Source organism: Limulus polyphemus, unplaced genomic scaffold, assembly GCF_000517525.1.
Source record: "Limulus polyphemus unplaced genomic scaffold, Limulus_polyphemus-2.1.2 Scaffold485, whole genome shotgun sequence".
In the NCBI taxonomy this organism is placed as follows: Eukaryota; Metazoa; Arthropoda; class Merostomata; order Xiphosura; family Limulidae; genus Limulus; species Limulus polyphemus.
In genome coordinates, this window is record NW_013666095.1 from 255569 (window position 1) to 281549 (window position 25981).

Consider the following 25981-nt stretch of genomic DNA (forward strand, 5'->3'; position numbering starts at 1 on the left):
AACAAAATAATTTTTTTAGGTTTTATATATGCATTTTGAAATAACAAAAAATCATAAATTACTATATCAATACCACAGAATTCCAGTATAGTTTCTCAAGCTTGTAACTAAGCTGTATTTGGGTCTAAAAAATATGATTTTTTTAACCTCACTAATGTTTTACTTTACTGCTTGGAATCTAGCATGAAAAGAAAGAGTTTGCTGCACAAATACTTCATAGAGGCTGAGAAAGCCACTATGGGGACATTCTGAGCTTTTGATTGGTTATACACACGTCATTGGGTGAAATATATGTATGTAAGCAAGTATTTTAAAAAATGGAAGAAGTGGGTAGGGCCACCTTGGTTGATTGAATAAATGTATTAATATTTCAGAAAATAGAAAAGTTAGGAGGCTTTTATCTTAGATTCTAGCTTGTCAATATTGGTAATTTGAGTATCTAATTTGTAAGAGACTATAGACTTTGTATTTGGACATCACAAACATCTTATTTGATCTAATATTGCATTCAACATATCACGTGACACACAAAAATCGATACTTAAGATTTTGTTTTTAATATTTACTTTTCAATTAAGAAATTAACTAATGCGTAATACTAAAATTTGAATTATAATCTACATAAAATAGTAGTACTATCAAATTTTGAATGTGAATCTACAAACATGATGACATGGTCTTTGACCTGTGACTAAAGGTAGACCTGTATCAGTAGGGTTAATTAGCAATAACAACTCCATGATCTGAATAACAGAAATATTGAGAACATATTATTTTTTAGAGCTAGGTATTAAGCAGAACATTATCAAACACACTTTGAACAGAAAAGTTTGAGGATGTTTAAACATAAATATTTACACTGATCAGTAGGTTATTACTTCAAGCAATTTGAGGGTCATAGGTTCAAATTCTATCCTCGAACATGCACTGCCTTTCTGCCATGGGAGCATTACAATGTGATGGCAGTGGGTGGTGTTGATTATCTGTCTTCTCTATAGTCTATCACTTCAAAATTAGGGACAACTGGTGCAGATAGCTTTTGAGTAGCTTTTTGCAAAATACAAAATAGAAAAAATATTTCAATATTTATATTTTTCTGTGTAGAAGAAAAGGTGGTTGATTTACGTTGAGTTTACATTTATGTTAACCATCTTGTTATGGGTAGGTCAAAGTGCATATGTCATGACTTTTTTAGAGAGCTACATTAAAAATTAAATTAAACTTCTTCATTATCATTGTATATGAGTAAACTTGTCATTAAAATATAGTTAATAAACCAAATGTTAATATTAGACAAGTTTTAAGTTCTTAATTTCATAAGAAAATATTTTAAAAAATCCTCAGTCTCCCTTAGTATGACAATTGTGACATTTACTCTCTAGTTCTTCCCTCTTCTCTAATTCATTTACCCACCCATCCTGCCTAGAAGTACAGAAATTAAGGCAAATTATTTATTATAATATAGATATTACTCAGGCAAAGCATGTTTTTATAGCCTTCAATCTTATTTGTTTACAGTTGATATGGTAACTTGAGGTACACATTTGCCAAGTGTGTGGTGGGCATATTATTTAGACATGGTTCAAAGGGCGTAAAACAATAAAATTTTACTTAATACAGATATATACTGTTATGAGCTTTAAGCTATTTAGGATAAACAGCTGTGATTTCCTGTTACAATTTGCCTTCATTCTAAAATATAAAAAAAGAGTAATTTAGATTTATTTCATATTTTTTATGATGGTTATGAGGTTGATCAAATTGACTGAATGCATACAAAGTTAGGGTAAAGAAACTAACAAAATATAAAGTTTTACTTAAAAAAAACGTTTCATATTTATTTAGTAGGTTATAGAGATTACACAAATGAAATTTGACAATTTTCACATAAAGAAAAGTATTTTTAATCATAGGATGAAAATTACTTTGCACTCAGAACTGTCAATACTTTGACTCAATATATTCATTAAAAATTCTGATTTTTTATCTACAAAAGACTTGTAATCTTTACAGAAAGATTGTGAGATTTCATGAAAATACACAAAGCATATTATAATTTATCATATGGGAACTTTAGAGGTCAACTTGGGGTCACAAACTCAGTCAAATTGACCGAGTTCAAGCGAGAGAGTTAATGTATGATGAATAATCCATGCGAAAAAGAAGTTCACTCACCACTAGCTCAGTTTAGCCTTTTTGAATTGTTATTATTACACAATACAAAATTATGTTTATTACTGTAGTGTCAGTAGAGATAGCTTTGATGAGGATTTTCTTGTGAATAGTAGTTTAGCAACTGAAAACTTTTTATCAGTAGACCAGAATTGGTTTTAGAAAACACTATTTTACATAAATGCTTAACAAATACCTTACAAGTGAATTGATGTAATACGTTTTTTGTTGTTGTTATGCAAGTTATTCATACTTGTCCATTTTTACTTCTATGTATGCATATAATACCTTGTGAAACTAACTAATTCCCAACAAAAAAAAGGCAACAATTTTATGGGCTTAACAGTATGGACACAGTTGGTCCATAACACACATCCTTTGAGATTTAAACTATAATTAAAAAAGGATTCTGTTCTAAATTGTAAGAAGCACAACTTATATTAATTTTTACATATATTACAACTTATGTGTAAGTAAAACTGACCTTTGCGCTAACATAATCTCACATGTGTTATACTGGTAGCACATCAAACATGCATACACATATTCGTAGGAAACACCTTGAGATAAATATGAAGGATGAAAATGAAATAAAAGATTCTTCTGTATGTGAAATATTAAAAGTTTTTATGACAAGAAAAAGATAAGCAATTCAAACTGATTTATATGGTGCTTTCAAACCAAACTTAGTTTTAACTCTTCCAGAGTGCAGCGAATCACAAAAAGTATTGGAAATTTTACTGTAAAGGGTCTGAGGCTTTGTTCTGTCGTTGAAATTCTTAGCTTTGCAAAGATGATCAATGTGCTGGAAGCAAGGTACAACATTCCATCTAGAACACATTTCAATAAAACATTGATATCAATCATGTATGCTGATACCAAATCAAATGTACTGGAGGAATTAAATATGGCTTCAGCGTGGCTATAACTAATGATGGATGGTCTTTAAGAGCAGTGGAAAGTTACATCACAATAGCAGCTCTCTGTATAAAAGATGACTAGAAAATAGCGAACCCTATTCTACAGACACATCCTACATATGAAGTTAATGTTGGTCAAATGCTTTCTAATGTTGTAGATTAATGGAACCTTAATGGATGTGTAGCTATGGTAACTGAGAATGCAAGTGATATTACTGGAGTTGTAAAAAATTTGGGCTTCACCTACACGTAGGCTGCTTTGCTCATACATTGAATTTAGCTCTGTTCAGAGAGGACTTGAAATTAACCAGATGTTTAGACTAATAGGCAAGATGCATAAAATTGTTGCATATATTTACAAGGGTACTAATGCTGCCCACATGCTCAAATGAAATCAAAAACTGTTGGAAATTCCTGAAAATTGTTTTATAATCAATGTAAAAACTAAATGGAATAGTAGCTATAATTAAAGGGTACCCTGAACAACTGAATGCTGTAACAGCTGTTCTTATGGCACCAGAAGTGACATTCACAGCTGAGCCATAGAACTTCAATGACGGAAATATCCGTCATCCGCAGTTAATGGGTTAAAGTGCTGTCTTCACTTATAGAATCTAATGAAATAGTAGATAAAATAAAAATAATACTTTAATTAATTTTGTCTTGTTTTATTTTTTAGTTTGCTGTATAGGAAGGAAGAAGGTGAGAAAAAAAAGTAAAATATGTCTATATGTATTGTTTATCATGTTTTTTAACAGTTGATTAACTTTTCGTATACCTCGTTTAAACTAATAATGCACAATCATGAACCTTCAGAAATCAGTATACAACTTATGTTTTCTAGGATAAAGAAATTCGTGCAATTTTCCTCAGAATGTTTACACAGCTCTTGCAAGGCTATCGCTCTTGTCTCACAATAACGAGGATCCATCCAAAGCCAATTATTGCATTTCACAAGGTGAGAAAATGTATCTAAATGTTGTATTTACAGTTTTTTTGATATTCTAGTATGTACAAGAATATACTGAATATTAACATTGTAAATTGTTTGTGTAAAAGTTGAAATATCTTTAAACTTGTCTCTTTCCATCACTGTATGGTGGTTGTTATTTGCCATTCTTATTTTATAGGCGGCATTTTTAGGACAGAGAAATTTTCTGGATAATGACTTTGTGACAAAAGTGTTAGACTGTATGTTCTTCAATACTTTTGTTTCTGAACGAGGCCCTCCATACCGTGTTTGTGATATTTTTGATGAGGTAAGTTAATTATTTGTCAAAGAATATGTAAATGAATGAAATAGTCTCTAGCAGAAAATGTTTAATAATTGTCCTCAATGTATATCTTAATATCTACCTAGGTTGAATGTGAATTTTTTATAGTACTTTCACAATCAAAAAGTAATTTGTTGGTCCTCTTGCTACTTACTAAAAATACTAAATAATAACATTTAAAATTAATTAAAATAATTTTACTTTTTTAATGTTAAGTGTAATGAGCTGACTGATCAGGCTGATTTTTATGGTTCTGAAAAAAAAAAAAAAAAAAGATACAAAATTCATACCACTGAAATATTCTTGGAATTCTTTTGCAGGCAATAGCTTGTAATTAATAATGACAACATATTTTGAATAAGAATAAAAGGCATATTAAAGAAAAACATTCAATCTAAGCAATTTCTAAGTCCAAGTTTGGGCTTATTGAGTATAAAAGTATTAGGTTTCAAATTGCTGTAAGTTTTAAATTTTGTCTTCTTAAACTTGTTTTGTATTTTTTTATTAATTCCTTTAGTTATATTTAACTACGTTTAGACATTTAGCTTAGTGATTACCAGACTTTAGATCCAAAATGACAGAATTAGCTTGTAAACAAACTTGTGGAAAAAAAGTACCTTTAAAAAGGAGTAATATTAATAGGGTTTTTAACATTATAATGTTGTAATTTATACATAGACAAGCATTTCCACTACTAATTTGGCTGCAGTTTAGTAAATATTGGGAAATTCTAGGGTATAATAAAATTATAACATCCTTTTTAGCCATTTACTTTGAAAATATGTTGGAGGAAACATTTATGAAATGAACATGATATTTGAAAGCAGAAAATTCCAGAGTTAGATTTAAAGAAATTAAATAATTTGTTTGACATCTAAAAGGACTTGCTTTGTTCTTGTTTGAATAAAGGTTTAATCAGAGGAGCATATACTTGAAAAGCATTGTTAATGTACTGAGTCTGTCTAGAAAGTTTTTGATGATGTTTGAGCAAAATGTAATCGAAAACATCCTAGACAGATGCAGTCCATTAACAATGCTTTCCAAGTAGATTTGTTTTGTTTGATTTATAGACATGCAAAGAAAAAAGGAAACAATTTATTGAAAAAAAAACAACTAACAAAATGTTACTACATATTTGTATTTGAAAAAAATTCTGAAAATATATAAAAGGAGAAGAAAACTGTGGATTCTTTTACAGGATGGCCAAGTTGTTAGTTTGTTGATTGCTTAACTCGCAATCTACAGGTCACGGGTTTGAACCCACATCCTACCAAATATGCTTGCCCTTTCAGCATTTGTGGGTTCAAATAAATATCTCGTAAATATTCAAATTATTAGTTGGAAAATCACCTTTACCTGAAAGTACTTATATTTAGAACTAATTTAAAACATGCATTAGGAGATAACACATTAAAGTACAGGAGCAAAAAAAATAATGACATCCTTTAATAATATAAGATACTTTAAATAAGGTCCTTGTATCCATTGTGTTACATCACAATTTTGCATTATCTGTTATTATTGTAAAATTCCTTGAGAAACTACTTAGTATTCTATTTTGGAACTGACAGAAGATTTTTAGGACATTATATTCCTAGAGTTTATGTAAGGAAAATTTTTTTATCTGATTAACTAGATGATATTGTATTGATATATAGTTGTGTACCACCTAGAAAATGCCTCTTGTTTTAGAATATTTTAGTATCAAATTATTTGTTAGATTGTTTGTGACTAGTAAAGTAGCACCTGAGAATTATCATAAAACTCTGCATGGGAAGTATTTTTTGCAAGTCACAAGCTTGATAATTTTGTGATAGTGTACAAATTTTACTTGATTAATGTAATAAGTTTATTGATATTACTATACATTTATTTTGAAGTTTTGTATTTAAACTCTGAAATTTTGATAATTGTAAATGATATTTCTTGTTGAAGTTATATGCAGGTATGCAGGATGTGCTTAAATCAGAAGCCAAGAACTCAGACTTAGTAATTACACATATTCAAGATGTTGCTCAACAGCTTTTACAAAATGTAAGTTGTGATGTTCAACTTTATATGATTATTGATTTTTATAAAACATTGTAATGATAAATATTTATATGAAAAGGATAGCCTATACATGTATTTTTTTATCTCTTTCCATCCCATATGTTTTTTCTGTTTATTTTTTTTTATTTTAATATAAAAGGCATTGTCTGTCTAACTTCACCATGATCCAATCACTAGACTGTAAAGGAATAACATGGGAACTGTATCCAGGTTGTTTGAATCTAGAAGATAAGGTTTTAATAATTTTAGTATGATCTTATATATATGTTTCAGAGGAATGTCATGGTACTGTCTCCAGGTCATTTGAATTGAGAATATAGGGTTTTGCTAATTTATTATGATGTTATACAAATGTGTTAGAGAAATGGCATATGATTGGCTCTAAAATTTTTGAATTCAGAAGACAGAAACCATTTTTTGTTTAACTTGATTGTGATCTGACATGTATTATATGAAGAAATAATGGGATACTGCTTGTAGGTTGTTTGATTCAGAAGGCACAGTTTGGATAAATTCATCATTATCTGTAAATATGTTGTAAAGGAGTAACATGTTACTCTGTTCATGAGGTTTGAGCTCAGATAGTAGTGTGTAGCTCATTTTAGTGTAACCTGACATGCATATGCTGTAAGGAAGTGACAGAATACTGTTTCAAGAGTGTTTGATCTTGTAGATAGTATCTGGGTAAATTCAGCATAATTTGATAAGCAGGTTGTAAAGGAATGACGTGGTACTGGCTCTGTTTTGTTTTTATAACTTAGAAGACAGTGTTTGACTAACTTCAAGTTGATATTCAAGTAGTAAAGAAACAACATGTTACTATTCCTTGGTGTGTGGTCGACATAGTTCTATTTTTGCTTGTTCTCTTTACCAAGTTAATTTCAGCATGAGACATTTCCTCTTGTGTATATTTAGTAGATACTAATCAATAAGTAGCGTAAGCAGAGATTTGTTTTCCTATTTTTTGTAATGTGATATCAATTAGAGCTGGGTGATTAACTTGAGTAATCATTATAACCACATACTTATGAGCATTAGTTACATTGATTAGTGTCAATAAAATAGTTGGTTTATTGAAAAATTACAATTAAATTAAATAATGCCACAAAAATAATCAATTAATATGTTTGATTCTTCCAACTACCTAATAATCAAAATTATGATTAAGACTCCCAATTGAGCTCTAATATTTATATATATATATATATATATATTTATGAAGCTAGTTGGTTTGAAAAACTTTCTTTCCACTTGATTAATGTTGAATTTAATGACAGGTCTGAGAAGTGAGGGGATTATATTTCTGCCTTTATTTTATTTTAATATTTTTGTTCTTCAAGTTCCAAAAGTATATCATATTTTTAAGAAAATTTATTTTTCCTTTTATGCAGGAAAATCCCAATCCTCAGCCATATGTTCAAAAAATTCCAAAACCAACAGAGGGGGCTTTCCGAAGGATTCATCAACCGACATTTCCTTTGTTAGATCATAAAATTGTAGAGGATATTATGCAAGATGGCCTTTCTAAGCATACTCTAAGAGCAAGGTAAGTGTTTTGTTTAGTACTACTTTACATTGTGAAATACATAAATTGATGTTACAGCTAAGTATGGCATAACATTTTATAGATGGCCTTATATATTTGAATACTTGTATAACCTGTACCCATATATAAGTATCTTTAAAAGAAAATATAAACTTCACATAATTAAAATTTTTTCCAGTAATTTTTATAGGAAAGTACTCTAGTAATATAAAAAGGGTAATAATTAACACAATATAAAACATACCTACAATTGTACAGTTTTTGACATTGATTTCTTTTTAAAAGATACAGTTTGCTTTCATGCAACACATCTTTTGGAATTTTTCAAAATGGATTATGTTTTTAAAAAAAAATCTTGATACAATAAAATTAGAAAAGTTCAGGTAGTGTTGTGTGATACATAAAAATAACTATACACAGATATTTGCCCTTTTCTCTTGTATGAAGGCTACAAGCAATTCGCCCTCAACAACCAAGAATTGTGCCAATGGGCAGTTTACTTTCCTCACTACATGATGGAAATCCTGTTGTAACAAACAGTGCACGACGTTTAGAAGTTTTGCGTAACTGTGTCAACTGTATTTTTGAAAACAAGATTTCAGATGCTAGAAAAGTAAGTGTTCTATCAGTTAAAGAGTAAAAGCATCTAGTGTAAAGAAAGTTCAAACATGATGTGATATGAAGATAACTTAAAGGAATAAAGCAGATCTTCAAAACTGCTAAACTTTAAAAGCTAGTTTGGTAACTTGCAATTAATATTTGTTCTTAAGTCCATGTAGATATTATGGACAGTGGAATGGTAGTTTCTTATGGACCTTATTATGCAAATAATGATTGTTATGTAATAATTTATATCTAACACATAATAGCCTGCTATTGTATTTCAAAGCTGAACAGCTTATTTCTGCTGCATTCCCTTAGGTTCAAAGAAAAAAAAATACATTTTGTTTCATCTCTGTACTAATGCAAGAATAAACCTTTCCTGTCCAGAGGGTGTATGTCACTGATATTCTTTCTCACAGTGGCAATACGTAATCGAATTGTACGAAACTTAATACAAACTAACTATAATATCTAGTTTTGGCTTAAACAAATTCACAGTTTTTATCATTTTTATGATTGTGGAATTCTAAAAGTTTGTTTTGAGAAACTGTTTTGGAAAAACATTAAAAATACTTCTTTCATCTTAGAATTTCAATATTTTTTATTGTTGATCAAAACGTTCCATTTTATATATCTAGTGAATTTTCAGCTTGATTGATGTTCAGTAACATATTTCTTTTGATAATTTATATTGTTGATTGCTATAGTCATCTCTTCTGGATATAAATAATGAAAAACATTTCAAAAACTGACAATGATTTAATGGTACCATAGGACCTTCCAAAATGAAATCATCATTACCTTTGTCGGGCTAGGTAACAATATTTTTGCTAGATATATTCTTCATTGGGGTCATTTTATATCTTGCAATTGCAATTTTTTTCAATAAGTAATATGTTATTCTATTTGTACATTGTTTGAATATGACAAACTTAAAAACAATATTTAATAAATATGGATTTCAGTTATTGGAATATTTTGCAGTTGCCTACCATACTTGCTAAACTAACTAAGCTTAATCGATGTTTTGTCATTGAAGAAAATTTCTTTAGCTTTCAAACAGATTTAATACAAAAACATACCCAGGTCTGTGGTTTGTTCTCAGTTTTCTAAACTTCCAGTTAGATTCTTTTGTTCGTTTCTGCAGGAGCTATGTCTAGTCACTTTTTCCTAAAACCATGAATTACTGTTCTTACCACATTATTCACTCTACATTGACAAAAATAATGTATAATATGCTCTCGTCAGTTTTATTTAAACATTGCCTGTACTATTTTAAAAGCTGTTTCTCATTAGTAAAAGGGTGGTTATCAAAGGCTATAATAATAAAATCACAAAGAGAGAAGGAAAGTCATATGAGAAAGAGATTAATTATATTCTCAATGGATGATAGATTTTCAGCAAACATAAACCTGTCCATTGGGATGGGCAGAAAAATGCTAAAAGAACTGATATAGTGCATTGTTTACAAGTGAGACTCTTTGCAGATGAGCAGAAATGAAATTTGTTAATATTTTTCATTTTCTTTCCTAATTATGCTGACTAAATGTTATAAAAATGACAAAACATGAAATCTAAAAATTATTGAGGTGAAGTTAAAATATTGTATTAAATTTTTAAAAGTGCAAATTGTTAGAGATTAATAAACAGTATTTCAATCTAATAGGATCCTACTATAATTTGAGAGATGTTTCTTTGTTTGTCCTCTATCTCCTCCGAGGCTTTTGCATTTGAACCCGTCAGATATGGTGTAATCAACTAGGAATGATTTGGGATGTGTCAAGAGGAAGTTATTTTTCTTTTAAAATGCATAAATTTTATAGCTCCAGTTCTGGCTAAATATTGACCAGTCAGTGGTGGTGGCTACTAGGAGTACTGATGGGATTTATCCAGCTTCTTCTTTCATTACATGGGGTATATATATATATATATATATACAGTCTGTGTACTTTCAATCATTACTGGCATATTTAGGACACAAACAGAAACACTATTTACATTCATAACTGGTAAAACATTAATTCTGCAGCTGAACTTCATTTTCAAGTCCCATCAATCGTTTGAGGGATTTATTTTCCCCAGATTTTCTATACATACTTTTAAGACAGCCACACTTGTATTGAGTGAAATGTTACTGATTGATTTTGATTTAAAAAAATAAAATAAAAAATAAAATGTTATTTAAATAATTAAGTCCAGTGGACATGAATAACTTTATTATGTACTTTCAATCTTTATATTGCCTCTGCCATTTTCATAAACCTCTCATTATGCAATGCAAGGGTACATCTGCCAATAATTATGAACAAAACAAAATCAAAACCAACAAAAGTTTTTGGGAGGATCAACTTTTCTAATTATTGCTATGTTTTGTGACCATTTATCTTGCAGTTCCTTTTCTGCTCAATCCCAGTGAGAGAATTAAATAAGAAATTTTTTAGATATATGGTGGGTAAGCAAAATGCTAGGATGGGGGATTGGGCCTCTTAAAAATGATAGAGGGGAGCTGATCTTGGAAGATTATGAGAAGGTAAACTTATTAAATTATATGTTCTCTTCATTTTTTATGAAGGAAGATAGAAGTATCATGCCTCAACTGCAGCACTTAATCTATGGGGAAATTATTGATGTAAAAGATATCATTTTAAGTTCTGAAATTGTAAGAAAAAAGTTGGGAAACCTAAAAATTGATAAATCTCCTGGAACAGACCAATCTAGAGTTTTAAATGGAGTTAAAGATTTTATTTATTAATTGCTAGCTAATATTTTTTATAGGTAATTGAGTAGTGGAAGAGTATTAAAAGATTGGTCGTTGGCTAATGTTAGTGCAATATTTAAAGGGGTGATAAACATTGTCCAGGCAATTATAGGTCAGTTAATCTTACATCAGTAGTTGAAAAGGTTTAGGAGAGTGTGATTAAAGATGCATTCCAGAGTCATTTAAAGCAATTTAATATAGTGTCAAAGAGCCAGCATAGTTCCATTAAGGAAAAGTCTTGTTTAACAAATCTTCTGACATTCTTTGAGGATGTTACTGCAACAGTTGATGAAGGAAATACTGTGGATTTGGTTTACCTTGATTTTCAGAAAGCATTTTATAAGGTGCCTCACAAAAGACTTGTTACAAAAATCAAATCTGTGAGTGTGTGGAAAATGTTATTAAATTGGATGGAGAGTATAAAGCAGAGAGTAGTAAATAAATGGAGTTAGATCTGACTGGATCCCAGTTACAAGCTGTGCTGGATCCTCTGCTGTTTTGTGATTTATATTAATGATATTGACTCTGGAGTGACCAACAAAATTTTGAAGTTTGCAGATGACATTAAGATTTGTGGGGTGGCTAACTGTATCAAAGACGTTGCAGACTTACAAGGAGATTTAGATCATTTGATGCATTGGGCCAATACATGGCCAATGATGTTTAACTATCCAAAATGATGCATGTAGGTTTTCACAGTTCAAATTATTGTTGCAATTTATATGAGAATACATTAAATACTGTGGTTGAAGAAAAAGATCTTGGTGTTGCGATTGAAAAATCACTTAAGTCATCTAAACAGTGTATTGTAGCTCGCAATAGGGCTAATAGGATTTTCAGTGGCATCTATAGAAACATTAAATACAAGACAAAGGATATTATTGTTTTAATGTATAGATCACTTGTAAGGCCTCATTTAGAATACTGTGTATATTTTTGGGCTCCCTTATTGAAGGACATTAATTGTTGGAGATGGTTTTAGGGAAGATCCACTAGGATGATACCTGGTATGGTGGGATTTTCCTATGAGGAGAGACCAAAATCTCTTAACTTGTTTCCTCTGGAGAGGAGAATGGTCATAGGGAATTTGATTAAGGTGTTTATGGTTATTTAGGATATTGATAATATAGATCCATCAAACGTTTTTGTGCTTAGCAGTGAAAACAATAGCACAAGGGGTCATAAATTCACATTTTGGCAGAGTAGGAGTCATCTGCAGTTTAGATAGTATTTCTTTTCAAACAGGGTGGTTGGCTTTTGGAATGAGCTGTTTTCAAGGGTGGTGTAGGCAGAAAAGTTTAACAAAAGATTGTGAATACAAGAGCAGTAAGGGTTGATTATAGTTGGGAGCTGGAAGGAACATTCTTGATGGGCTAATAAGCTCCTTTTTATCCCTTTAAAATTTTATCATTTTATGAAAAAAAAAAAGGTTATTCCTGTGTTAGCTAAATGTTTTTTTACATGTATCTTAAAAAGATTCATTGTTGTACTTATTCGTAGTTCACTTATTATATACAAGCTAGAATTTCCATCTAAGTTTTTGAAAATGATCTATTCCTATTTTCTTTTTAGACATTTCCTGCTGTATTAAGGGCTCTTAAAAACAAAACTGCTCGTTTAGCTTTGACTCAGGAACTAGCACAGCATGTAACAGGCAACAAAGCCATGTTAGAACATCAACAGTTTGACCTAGTTGTACGTCTCTTGAACTGTGCTCTTCAGGTAAGACCTGATTTTTATTTACCTTTGTAACTATTATACAGTTCTTATAGCTTATTAAGGGTTGAAGTTTTTCTTTAAAATAATAAACTTTGTTCTAATATATATTCAAACTGAAATGTTAAAATCCATAGGTACATGTAACTTTATTTCTAAAGCTTTGTAATTTCTTCTTTTCCACAATAGGATGATTCAAGTATGGATGAACATGGAGTTGCAGCATCAATTCTTCCACTTTGCATGGCATTTTGTAGAGTACGTTTATCTTTGTATTTCTGTTAAATATGTTTATTCTTTATATTATTTTATAAGCTGTCAAGTATTACAAAAGTTTAGAATTGTAAGCTTGTACTTTTTTCCAACAAAACAAACAAATATTGTACTTGTGCAGTACAGCGAATGATGTTCCACTAGTTGATAAACAGCATTTGAATCATTGTTATGAATCTAAGTATATGAGGTACATTTAAGTGCATTTGATTTCCTTTCCAGTTTGTAAAGACACTTGTGTTTACTTGAAATGTATTAAACATGACCACCATAGGCTTTTAATCCAAGGTCATACCTTCACACATGCAGCATTGGTGAAAAGACATTATAGAAGCTTACACAGAGTTTTGGTTTTAATGTAACATTAAACAAACCATAACTCTTGTTTATTGCCTTGGTTCTCACCTTGTGACATTAAATAAAATTGTTTATGGGTTGGGTAGATCCCACCCTAGTAGTAAAGGTGTAATTAAAACTGCATCTCTTATCTAACTTTCGATAATTATGATGATAGTTTGTTTGCCAGTTTACTTTAAGGTCTCTTATATGTAATTTTCTTCTCCTTTTTTTTCAGTTGTGGTAATTTCTTTAATTTATTTAAAAATGTTTTTTCTTCGTGTGTTCATGGAATTGTATTTTGCTTCTCATGTTTTAGAAATTGTGCACTGGAGTGATTCAGTTTGCATTTACATGTATCCAAGACCACCCAGTCTGGGCCAACCAACAATTCTGGGAGGCAGCCTTTTATCAGGATGTCCAACGGGACATTAAGGCTTTGTATCTGCCTCAGAAAAATAATACTTATTCTCAAAAAGAGAAGTCATTCTCTCAGTTTGGGCCTTATGAAGTAAGTTCAGTTCTTTTTCGAAAACAGCTATGAATGCACTTCTTTATCCTGTTAAAGTGGAGAGGTAGACAATCATTGAATCTGTTGGATTTGATATGTTCAATAATCAGTATTTGCTGATGTTAAAAAATATTACTGGAAGCAGCATTTTATGCCAATTTAAGCAATCTGAAATGAGAAATAACTGTTTATTGAGCTTTAAAACCAAACTTAAATCAAGTTTTTATCACTTTGTTAATGAGAATATTAAGAAAATTAAATTTTTTGCAGTCTTTTTTTTGTGCATCATGTTTGTGAGATGGAATAAAAACTATTTTTGAAACTTTCACATTTTAATAAACCAAATTTAAATGTAAATAAAATGATAAATCTATTAAAACTGCAGGTGTTAAAATACAAGTTTAGCAGTTCACTTAATTGTTTTCTTAGCTTTGATGTGTTTTTGACATTTCTGTTGTGGTTAGTTGAGGATTTTTTTAGCAAAATTCCTGAAGACTGATTTTTTTTTTGTTAAAGGTGAAGATGCTTCAAAAAACCTGTTGCTATTATTTTTAAGTACAGAAAAAGGTGTTATTAACAAAAGCAAATTTACGTGTAACTGTAATATGTGTAAATAACTAATTTATAAATTGTCTAAAGCCTTATACTTTAATTTTTTTAAACTACAGAACAAGGACTTTAATTCTGTGTGGAATCGAGATGTGGGACGATTGGTATATGATATGATCAGCAGAAAGTCAACTTCTTTCAGACCTCCAGAACCCAGTGCTTTAGAAATAGCTGCAGAACAGGTTTGTAAGCAACTTCACAGAAATAAAACTTTGGCCTTACAGCAAATTTCTAATTAGTTCTCTATTACAAAGATGATATGATTTAAACAAACAGTTTTTTTTCTTTCTAAACATGTGTAGATTCTAAAACATTGAGGTACAGTTTGTTAATTTTATTAAATTTTTACACAGTTATGTCAAACTTGAATTATTAAATGTGTTTTATCATTTTTAATACACATTGATATGATGGTATAAAAAGTTTAAGATTTTGAATTATAAAATATGATATTCTTCAAAATGTACTATAGTTGAATTTAAATCTGATCTTGGTTTACGGAAAGTTAAAATGTAAAATTATTGTAATTTTATTCTTTTCAGATTTAAAGTTTTATAAAGTTTGTGAATGAGTGAATGTGAATTTTGTAATACTCCAGTCTGTATTCATTTTATCTATATATACATAGCAGTATACCACAAACATAGTCAGTTTTAGATCCTGATTTCAAGTTAATTAGTTTTCAGTCACTACCAGTATTTAATTGTATTTTTTTTGTAGCATTTTCATTTTCTAATTAGTATTTAATTCATAAAATGTAAATATTTCTCATTCAAAGATATTTTCTATTACATTAAATATTTTTATTTTTTGTTTGTATTCATTGCTAACAGTGCTTGCAGCAATATAGTTTGTATATACAAGATAGGTGTAGAAATCTTTACCTGAATCAGTTTTAAAGAATCTCTGGGGGATCAAACCTTCATTTACCCTTTGTGGTACAGCTTTAGAAAAATCTGTTGACTGCAGTAATATAAAGTCCAGCTTTTACTTACTATAATTTTAAGAGCCATTACCTATGTAAGTGATAATGTATAGACAGAGGTTCATGTATCTATTACAAATATATTTAATGTATTTTATACTGTCTCTATTAAAACAAAAACTAACTTAAACATTTTATTAAATTTGATGAAGATGAGACTGAGGACCAATATAACAAAGGAACAACAAGAAGAAATGGTATCTAATGAAGAGTCAACCGTTTATAGTCAGGCCATTCATTATGCCAACAGAATGGTGTCTTTACGCATACCTTTAGACATCAACAAGAATACAAAATCTTCTGTTGATGCCGAGCAAGAAAGCAATAGCAACAGCAACTTAACAAATAGGTATAACTAGAAGTTATTCATATAAAAACTCAGATTTGTGATGGAGGTATATTCTTCAAAGTACCATTTTGGTATGGTAGCATTTTATTTATTAATAAAAATTTGATTTTAAGGATCAAAGTAATATTTTTCTCAGACAGGTGAATTACATGATAAATATGATTATTGTATTTTTGATATTTTATAAATAATTTATTATCTGACATGAAAATGAATGTTATTACTTAGATGTAATTCAGTTGTACAGGTAGATCCTTACTTTGGACATTTTTCTATAGATTATGTTGAATAATAAAGGTTTTAAAAAGTTTCGTTCGGTTAGAAAAGAAGTTGTGGTACTTATAAATGTTGCCATAAATGACATTATTTGTGTAAATTACAGTCTTAAGTGATATATTATTCAAAGACTGAATACTGTAGAATACAGTTTATCATTTCAAATAACATAGTTTATTAAATTGTAATTGTACTAAGGTAAACCTTTAGAACAACAGGCTCAACCCCACAATTTTTATCATGGTTCCAGTGGTTATCCTCAGGTCTGTTAGAATGTGCTTTATAAGAGCCATTCTGTTGTGGGTAATATTAAACTAGAATGAAATTACTTAAAAAAGGTTTTAAACTTATATATATATATATATACATGCAAATCAAATTATTTTATGGAAACTAGCTTTCCACCTGCTTCACGATTTGTCATTGGGTTTAATGAAAAACATAAATTTGCAGCTGTAAACATAAAAGTTTTTGAAAAGAACAACACTGAACATGTTTCAAGTTGCATGTTGATACTGTTGAAAAGAAACAATTCTGTAAGTGTAAAAATAATGTTAAATAATGTAGACTGTACCTTGAGAGAGACCTGAGAAAATGATATATTAAGCTATAAATACCTATTAGCATAACATAGTAACAATGCACATAAATAAAAATACTTTTAATTTATTGAGAAAAGGTATATTTATTAAATATAAATAATTTCAAACCAAGATCACTGTTAGCAAAAATATTGTTACCTAGTATGACCTGATGCTATTATGAAAGTCAGGTCCTAATGTCACCAATAAATCTTTGTCTGTTTCTGTGGTCTTTTTTACACTTTATAGCTGGAAGTGGTGACTACTGCAATTGTCAACTTAAAATATGAAAATGGAACATTTAGATCAACATACAAGAAAATTTATATTTTAAAATGAAAGGAAGTATTTTATGACTCACGGCTGTGAAAAAGTGGGATATTTTACTAAATCTTTGGCCAAAAAACATTATGAAACATAATAGAAAAAGTGCATAAAGCACAATAGTAATTATCAGTAAACAATTTAGCTACATTATTTGAGATCAATTCAACGTAACTTTCAGGTTTTCAATTGGATACCAGGAAGCATGGAAACAGTAGGAACTGGCAGAGTATGTGTTGAATACAAAAATTGAAAGAAAGGAACATACCATGTGTGTCATGTTTGTCGTCTTTGTGATCCATTACCCTCATGCACTGTACCTACGATGCACATTAACTACAATGTAAAGCATAAAAGTAGTCAGTTGTCAAATCAGTAACAAAAATAAAAGGTGCAGCCATATCAGGGCTGAGTTTTTTGTGGCTCCGGGTCTTAAATATTTTTTAAAACAGTTACTCACAAGAAAATTTTTAAATTCGACAAAATAAGAAATTATAGAAAAACTAAATCATATTATATTAATTTTTCAAAGCTAAAATTAAATTTAGTTATGCTGTTTTAAGTTGCATGCAATTTGGTTAAGTATTTTCACAGTGAGAAGGACACAAAATCAAGGGATATCAGAGACTCCCCTCTAGTCCTGCAAGGATTAAGACATGCTTGCACTCTTAAGAACCACTGAAGATGTACTGTTTTGTTTGCATCTGAAGTAAATGGTTTTCGATTGATTCTCAACAGTTATGTAAATTTTTTTGTAATTACTTTTGCTTAGTACAATTTTTAGTATTTATATCTTGCTTACTTTTACCTCTGTGTGGATGGGTGGGGGTCAAAGTGCACATGTCAGGCCCTTTATAGTTACATTCAAAATTTTAATTAAACAACTTTGTTATCAATGTAGGTTAATAATCTTAAAATATAGTTTATAATTCAAATGCTATTATTATATAAATCTTAATTTCTTAATTTAAAAGAGGAAATAATTAAATAATTTATTAATCTTCACTTTTCTGTATCATATGATGCACCTGTACTCTGAATTCTTCTTTTTTTAGTTGTTCTTTCTTCCCTTATATAGGTTTCAGAACTACCACCAATTACAAACACCAACTATAGATATTGACAGGCCAGAATTTGAAATAAGGAACTCCCACTTTCTTCATTTTCTGAGATATTAATAAATTTGTTGTACCCATAAAAGCTCCTCCCAATTCTTCATGTCTTTGAAATTACTTATTTACTCGCACTTACTTGCCAGTGGTACAGATTTATAACCAATAGAAAGGCTATTTCATGCACTACATGATTATTATGTTTTTATGTTAATTTATGTTGGTAAAAGTTGTAATTTGTAAAGTATATTTTGTTGAATATAAACTGAAATCAGTGAACTGGTAAGTAATGAACTTCTTTTTCTAAGCCTACTTTTATGTTAGTTAGAAAGCCAGATAAATCATAGTAGTTTTGTGACATTCTGTTTTGTTGTTTTAGTTATTGTTTGTTTTTAAATGCATATTTGAAAGCTATATGAATTAATAGGAAACATTGGTCTTAGTGCAATACACTAATAGTATGTTCTCGAGTCCAAGAAGGCCTATAAGCAATGGAAAGTAGTAAATTTCTTGTTTTTATGCTTATATTTTATTTATTGATATATAAATATTTATAAAAAAGTAAATAAAATGTAAAACTTACTAAGTTAGATAAGAAAACTTAAATGAAAAATATTCAATAAAAAATTTCTCTGTGAGGTATGAATGTGAGCTGTCCATGTTCTTACAATTTAATACTTTGTATACTGTAGCTTACACTATGCTCTCACTTGGTGATTTGTTACTTTGTTATGCTAGCTTATTAGTTCTACACATTTTAACTTTTGCTACAGTTAGTGTTAGGGTATAATTAATATGATAATAAGGGATGAAGTATAAAGTTTTACCAAGAAAAAACTTTTGATATTCATTTAGGAGATTTTAGAGGTTATACAAATGAAATATAAAACATTTCAGATTAAAAAAAGTATTTTTATTCTTAATATGGAAATTATCTTGCACTTGGACTAGTCAGAGTCTGAGTTAGGCTAACTCTGCAAATTCAATGTAGAATACTTTAGTAAAAATACTTTATTAAAATTTCTGATAATATGTTTACAACATATTTGTAATGTTTTCTAAAAGCTTACCAAGTTTGATGAAGAAATACTTAGTAAATTTGAAATTCTGGTAAACATTGCTTGTAGCTTCACAGAAATGTGGTTGCTGCAATGCGATACAAGTCAGGTTAGCATTTACAAGCCCTATAAAACTACATTTTCATTGTGTCTTGCAATAGTTCTGCCCCCAGTGGCACAGCGTTATGTCTGCGGACTTACAACGCTAGAAATCGGGTTTCGATACCCGTGGTGGGCAGATCACAGGTAACCCATTGTGTAGCTTTGTGCATAATTACAAACAAACAAACCAATTGGTGGCTGCCATTTTCTGTTGAAGGGGACTAAAGAGAGATGAAATATCAGATTTTGTTGAACAGCATATCAAAGAAATGGTCTTTGATAGTGACATATTTATTAGAAATGTATTAATTATTGTGCCCCTTTGAAAGTCTCTGATATTTTAAACCTTGTCAATTCTTGTACATTTTAACTGTGGTATGATTGTATCATAATTTTAAGGGCTTAAGTAGTCACCTGAAAAATCATATTAATAGCCTATTTTACATATATAAATAAACAGTTTTACAATTTGTGTATGTGTATGTTGGATTTGCTAAAGTGACTAGTCAGCATATATAATATATGCATTTTTTTCCTCTTAACAATTTTTCTCATTTTTAAATGTCAGATTTATAAACAGTGGTCTTTTGTTCTAATATATACTTAATTCTTAATCTACCATATATGAGAATAGCTTTGTCTTCCTGACCTGATATGATGGTTAAATACAACTCTTTTTTTTTTTGTAGTCTACCAGAAACAGATAGTTTGGATGCAGAAAGTGGATTTGAAGAAGATACATCCGAGTTGGGAACAAATATTATAAGGTTTGTCTCAAGATTTGTGGACAAAGTTTGCACAGAAAGTGGTGTTACCGAAGAGCATATCAAGTCACTGCATCAAATGATTCCAGGTATATCTACTACCATGAAATTAATTTCAGTGTCAGAAAAAAATAAATATTCTAATAATTATTTATTAATTATTTGAAATACTGACATGGCTTTAGTAACCAAATAGAAATTAAAAATACATTTTATTCCTTAAGTTACTGACTATATATTTGTATTCCACATTTAATATTTCCAGTTCTAGACTTTTATGAAGATGAGTTTATACTTTCCAGTGTCATGACCAGCTGGCAGAGCTTTTTTTTTTTAAACACTTTTAAAGTTTTTTAAGGCATTTTTAATAATATATTTTTAATGTGGTTTTCATAAGTTTAAGTATTGCATTTTTATTGCTGCTTTTAGCCTTAATTTAGGCTGCTAACAAGGAACTGTATTACTTGTGAACCAAAGATAATTAGCTTTCTCTAGTTCATTATTAGTATTATTTTGTTACTCCCTTAAGATGAAAAAATGAAAGTTCCCATTATAGAGGTTAAGATAATTTGTTTATAATTTCCATAATTTTTTAATATTTTGTTGTGATTATAATTGCAGTGAAAATTGTCCAACTTTTGTTTTTAAAAACAGTTTAGAAATGTGTCAACTCTGTATGCTAAATAAGTAATAAAGCACTAAATGAGGTGCATAGTTCTTTGGAATTTTTTCAAAGATATAACATCAGTTTGAAGCATAAACAAAAGGAAGTTAGGCATAATTTTTGCTGTTTGTTTTAGTAGTTAAATCAGTTAGAAGATGAGTACTTGTAGACTAGAGATTTATGAAACTGGTGTCATTATTTCATATTCTTTGTGATAAAGCAATTTATGGTAACAGACCAAATGGAAAGTGTGTTAAAGTTTATTTATTTTGTTTTTTTAACCAAATGGTATGATAATAGGAAAATAAAAATACCAGTATTATGTCACTTTGAACAATTTAGACTAGTTATTTAATATTTGTGAAAATAATAGTTTAAAAGTCTAAAGATGAAATATTAAATGTTATGTCTTGTCTGACTTGTTATGTCAATGTAGGTTTTTTTATAAAAAATATCCATTGTTAATTTTATACAATTTTATTGTATTTGAAAAAATCTTTCTTTTACACATAAAATTACTTCTATTTACAGGAGTAGTGGCCATGCAGATAGAAACACTTGAAGCAGTTCACAGAGAAAGTAAACGACTGCCTCCCATCATGAAGGTTTGTTATAAACAGGGAAAATCTCTGTACAACATTGTTGGTATTTTAGTAATAAAACATTTGGCAAATGTTTGGAGAAATCTTTATATAGGAATTACTTATTTAAGTTTTAATATTTTAAAGCAGTTTATAAGTATTATATTGATAATTTTGGTTATGAAGTTGATAATTTAAATTTCAGTTATTATATGAAAATTGGTTTATTTGTTTGCTGAAGCCCGTAATACTTACATGGATGGTTCTAAGAAAACATATAAAGACTACAAGATAAGAAAGTTGTTATATAAACCCAATGGGCTTTGATGTGTTTTGTTTTTGATAGACTATAGCAATATTTTAAAAACTTGAAAAAAGTAAAAATTAGATAATACTATTGAAATCTTTATGTAATTGTGTATATTTGTGTTCTATAAGCAGTCTTGGTATTTTAAGCATTGTAAAATATCAAAAATCAAGACATATACAGTTATAAAATGAAATATTTCTTTTTTCATACAAAAAGATTGGAAATGACTTATACATAGTAGGTGTGCTGTTTATGGTTAACTAAAAAATTTAATGTTATTGAATAAAAATTAATGTAATGAAATGGTCTTTTGCTAATATCTTTTTCTACAGCCTAAAATTCTTGCACCAAGTCTTCTACAAGGAGAGGAGCTTGTTATGGAAGGACTTCGTGTTTACCTCATTCCTGATGGACGAGAGGATGGCACTGGAGGTATTCTTGGTGGACCATCTTTACTCCCTGCTGAAGGAGCAATTTTTCTTACAAATTATCGTATTGTTTTCAAGGGGACACCATGTGATCCTTTTGGTGAGTTTGATCTTAATTAACATTTTCTTGCTTGTCATGGCTTTGAGAAATCATATATAAAAAAAAATTTCTTAACCTCAAGTATGTATGTTTATAGATTTTTTTTTTTAAGTGATTGTTTGACTAAATTGTGGGAAGGGAAAGGTCATATGTATTGTTTTGTAACCATCAGTACATATGTCAAAAAAAGTTCAGGCCTAGGCCTTTCAAACTTACCTAATTTGCATCCTGAATTTACAAACCAGAAAGCTGTATTACTTTTTACATATTGTATATTAAGACTGATTTGGGGATGGCAATACCAATAAATCATTGTGGGTATAATCTTTTCTAATTTTATCAAACAGGACTCTTAAATTATTAAAGTTTCAAGAGCACACCTGCATATCAAATTTTGAAATTTTATTTCAAATTTATAGTAAGCTTCTAAGTAACAAACTTCTAAGTAACAAAAATATTTTACAAGTGATAGTTTGTCATTTGGTAAAATTTATTTAGTGTAATTTGGAAAGAAAATGAAAAACAAACTTCTAAGTAGTTTCCATATAAATAATGCATTTATAAATCTTTTAGAGTCTTTCTGTTCATCTTGAAGTACAGATTTATATTTGGTTAAAACCATCATCCAGAGGAAAATATATGGATAAATGTTTTGTTTCTTAATGATTTCATAGCCTGTGTTTTTAATAATTACTGTTGTTCAACTTTGAAACTAGCTAAAGCCAACATTTGGATATTATTTGATAGAGCAGTTTATAAACTATTTATGCCAATGCAAAGTAAATAAAGTGGTTTGAGCAGTAATTTGTAATTTCTTGAGATAAAGACTAAGATATTTTCTTTAGATATTATTTTTGTTTCTGAAAATTTTTGATATATTATATCCATTTGAAAACAACAGGAATTTTCTAACGTAACAAGACATCAATCAGTTAACCTTATTTACGTTTAGCAAGTATGGTAGACGACAACAATATATTCTGGTAACTCATATCATTACTTATTGAACATTATTGTTATGTTTATGGTATTGAGATAATGCATAAGATAAAATAACTTACTATTTATTGAAAAGAAACTACAATTATTAGATATAGATTGGTTTTGACTAAAATATTGTTAGCAAAAACAATTATCTAGCCTGACAAAGATAATGGAGATGCCATTGTGAAAGGTCAAGTTCCTAAATCATTGATAAATCTTTGTTAGTTTTTGTTTTTATGATTTATAGCTGGAAGTGGTGACTACTGCATTTGACAAAATAAAGTATCCAAAGAAATATATTAATATCAATCAAGCTGATAATCAAGTCTAGATAATATAATGGAACTTTTTTTGATCAAGAACAAAAAAAATTGTTTTTAGTAGGAATAAAGGTATTTTAAATAGTTTTTCAAAACTTGGAATCTCTACGACTTAAGAATTATAGCAATACTGAATCAAATTATATGCATTTTATTAAAGCCAGAACTGGATACTGTTTTATAAGTTTGAATAAGTTTGACAAAAGATTAAGTATTTCCACTGTGAGAAGGACAAAAATCAGAGGATTTCAACAAGTAAATGAAAATGTTAGAAGCACCATCCGTTAATAGTATGGGAAAAATTCTGATAAAATGTGAGTGTTGGACAGACTTAGATGAGAAATTTCTCATCTTTAATTCGGAATAAGTTATTGCTTATACACCTTTTCACTGTGAAAGTTATTCAGGGATTCAGCACAAGTTTAACTGTCTGTAACTTCCATCAGCAAAATTTTTATCAGTCGTTTTTGGGGAAATCTCGGAAGAAAAATAAATAATTTCTTGGTGACGAATTATTAGGCAAATGATGAAAATGCTGAGAAAGATTCTGGAAATGTTCAGCAAAAAGTCATAAAATTCCTAATTAGATTATGTGATGCACATTAGTCTGCTGATGGGTCTGGTAGTTTTACCACTTTATCTACACCTTTCCTATTTAAGAACACCCAGAAATGCTAATTATCTTTCTTGTTATTTTTTCAAGAAAATTCAGTCATGCATCCTCCCCAAATATGGGGACTTTACTTCACCCTTGCCTGCACTTGAATATACGGAGAAATTTAAGATGTTTGATTTGTTTGTAAGTGTACTTAAAAGTGTGAAACATATAATACTCACTCACTATTAACTAGCACTGCTGAATGTATGGACTGATTAGTGAAAATTATATTTGATTCATAGAATAACTAGTTTAATTTTATAATTGAACACTAATTTTTTTTTATGAAGTTATGAAGCTTCAGGAAGGTGTACCTACGAGGCTGAACAAGCATGTAGCATGTATGACATTAATTTTTAATTTGGTTTGAACATTTAAAGGTGTGCGTGTATATAACACATCTGTAGTAGTTGTTTTACATTTAAAAGCAGTTGCAGGAAGGTATGTCAGTTGTAATTCTACCTTTTATTGTCCAAATTAATATATATAACTTTTGTTATGGCTAATTATTTTCCAATTTAGAACAATCACCTTATTATCCAGCAGTATTTCTCAGACTTCTTACTTCTGTTGAATGTATTCCAACATTTAGATTTGAGTATGTACGTGGCTGTAAATGATGTACCCATTTTTCTTCCAGCATCTGAGCAAGTGGTAGTAAGATGCTTTCCAGTGGCAACTTTGACCAAAGAAAAAAGATTGCATGTGCAGTGTCTTGCTCATGTAGACCAGTTTCTCCAAGAAGGACTACAGATTCGTTCGAGCACATTCCAGGTACCTAGATGTTGATGAACTTTCTTCTATTTCCCCATCATGAATTATTTTGTACCAAAAAAGTTGCAACAAAAAATAATCCACTCTAAATCTTTTAATGTCAATGAATGTCTTTAAATAAAATGGGAAAAAACATCATAGTCCAGCATCAAAGACTGTTTCAAGTTGGTGGTAGAGATTATAAACCAATTATTTATTATCGAGGTTTTTTAAATATGTATTTTTATATCTTGTTACCACATTTATATTTTTATATCATTCATATTTGGTCTAGTACAATTAATAATTTTCTGATACTTAACCAATAACAATTTATTTAAACAGTTTTTATTATCAGTTATTGAATTTAAGATTGTGCATAGCCTAGTAGTTAGTGTGCTGAACTGTGGGTGGGGAGATTTGAGACATATGAGCTGTAGTCTTGAGATAGAAGTGAGAGTCAATCTTGCTATTTAAGAGTAGCTTTAAAATTGGCACATGCTATTAACAGGTTTTTCTCCATTTGGTCAGCAGCTATGCATGAAACTTTGGATTGATAACTTAGTTATTTAGCTACTTTTGCATTGAAAGTTGCTATTGAGTTTGAAAATAGTAAATACTAATTTTTCTTTACTTTAAGCATTATGGGAGTGTGCTATTAGTGACTTTTAGCAAAACTGAAACTAATTAATAGTTTATAAGGTAAGAAAATGAGGATAGATTATCATTAAATAATATTTGAGACTGTTTTTAATTAAAAAATAAAATGAAACATGATTTACATTATTTTGGCATTCTTATTAATAATTATCACAAGAATTAAGAGGATGGCAATACTTTAAACCAGTAGGTTTAAATTTTT

The 25981-nt window shown here is 29.4% G+C and overlaps 1 protein-coding gene across 1 annotated transcript in view; it reads left to right on the forward strand.

Moving 5' to 3' along the window:
* LOC106458556 (myotubularin-related protein 13-like) overlaps positions 1-25981 on the forward strand; it is a 121615-nt gene that overhangs the window by 58995 nt on the left and 36639 nt on the right. The window contains exons 10-23 of the mRNA XM_022384800.1: positions 3937-4050; positions 4223-4351; positions 6302-6400; positions 7810-7964; positions 8412-8577; positions 12898-13047; positions 13231-13299; positions 13970-14161; positions 14830-14952; positions 15908-16104; positions 20247-20410; positions 21517-21590; positions 22209-22404; positions 25007-25140. Coding sequence (XP_022240508.1) covers positions 3937-4050; positions 4223-4351; positions 6302-6400; positions 7810-7964; positions 8412-8577; positions 12898-13047; positions 13231-13299; positions 13970-14161; positions 14830-14952; positions 15908-16104; positions 20247-20410; positions 21517-21590; positions 22209-22404; positions 25007-25140 — 1962 coding nt within the window. The remainder of the gene's footprint in view (positions 1-3936; positions 4051-4222; positions 4352-6301; positions 6401-7809; positions 7965-8411; positions 8578-12897; positions 13048-13230; positions 13300-13969; positions 14162-14829; positions 14953-15907; positions 16105-20246; positions 20411-21516; positions 21591-22208; positions 22405-25006; positions 25141-25981) is intronic.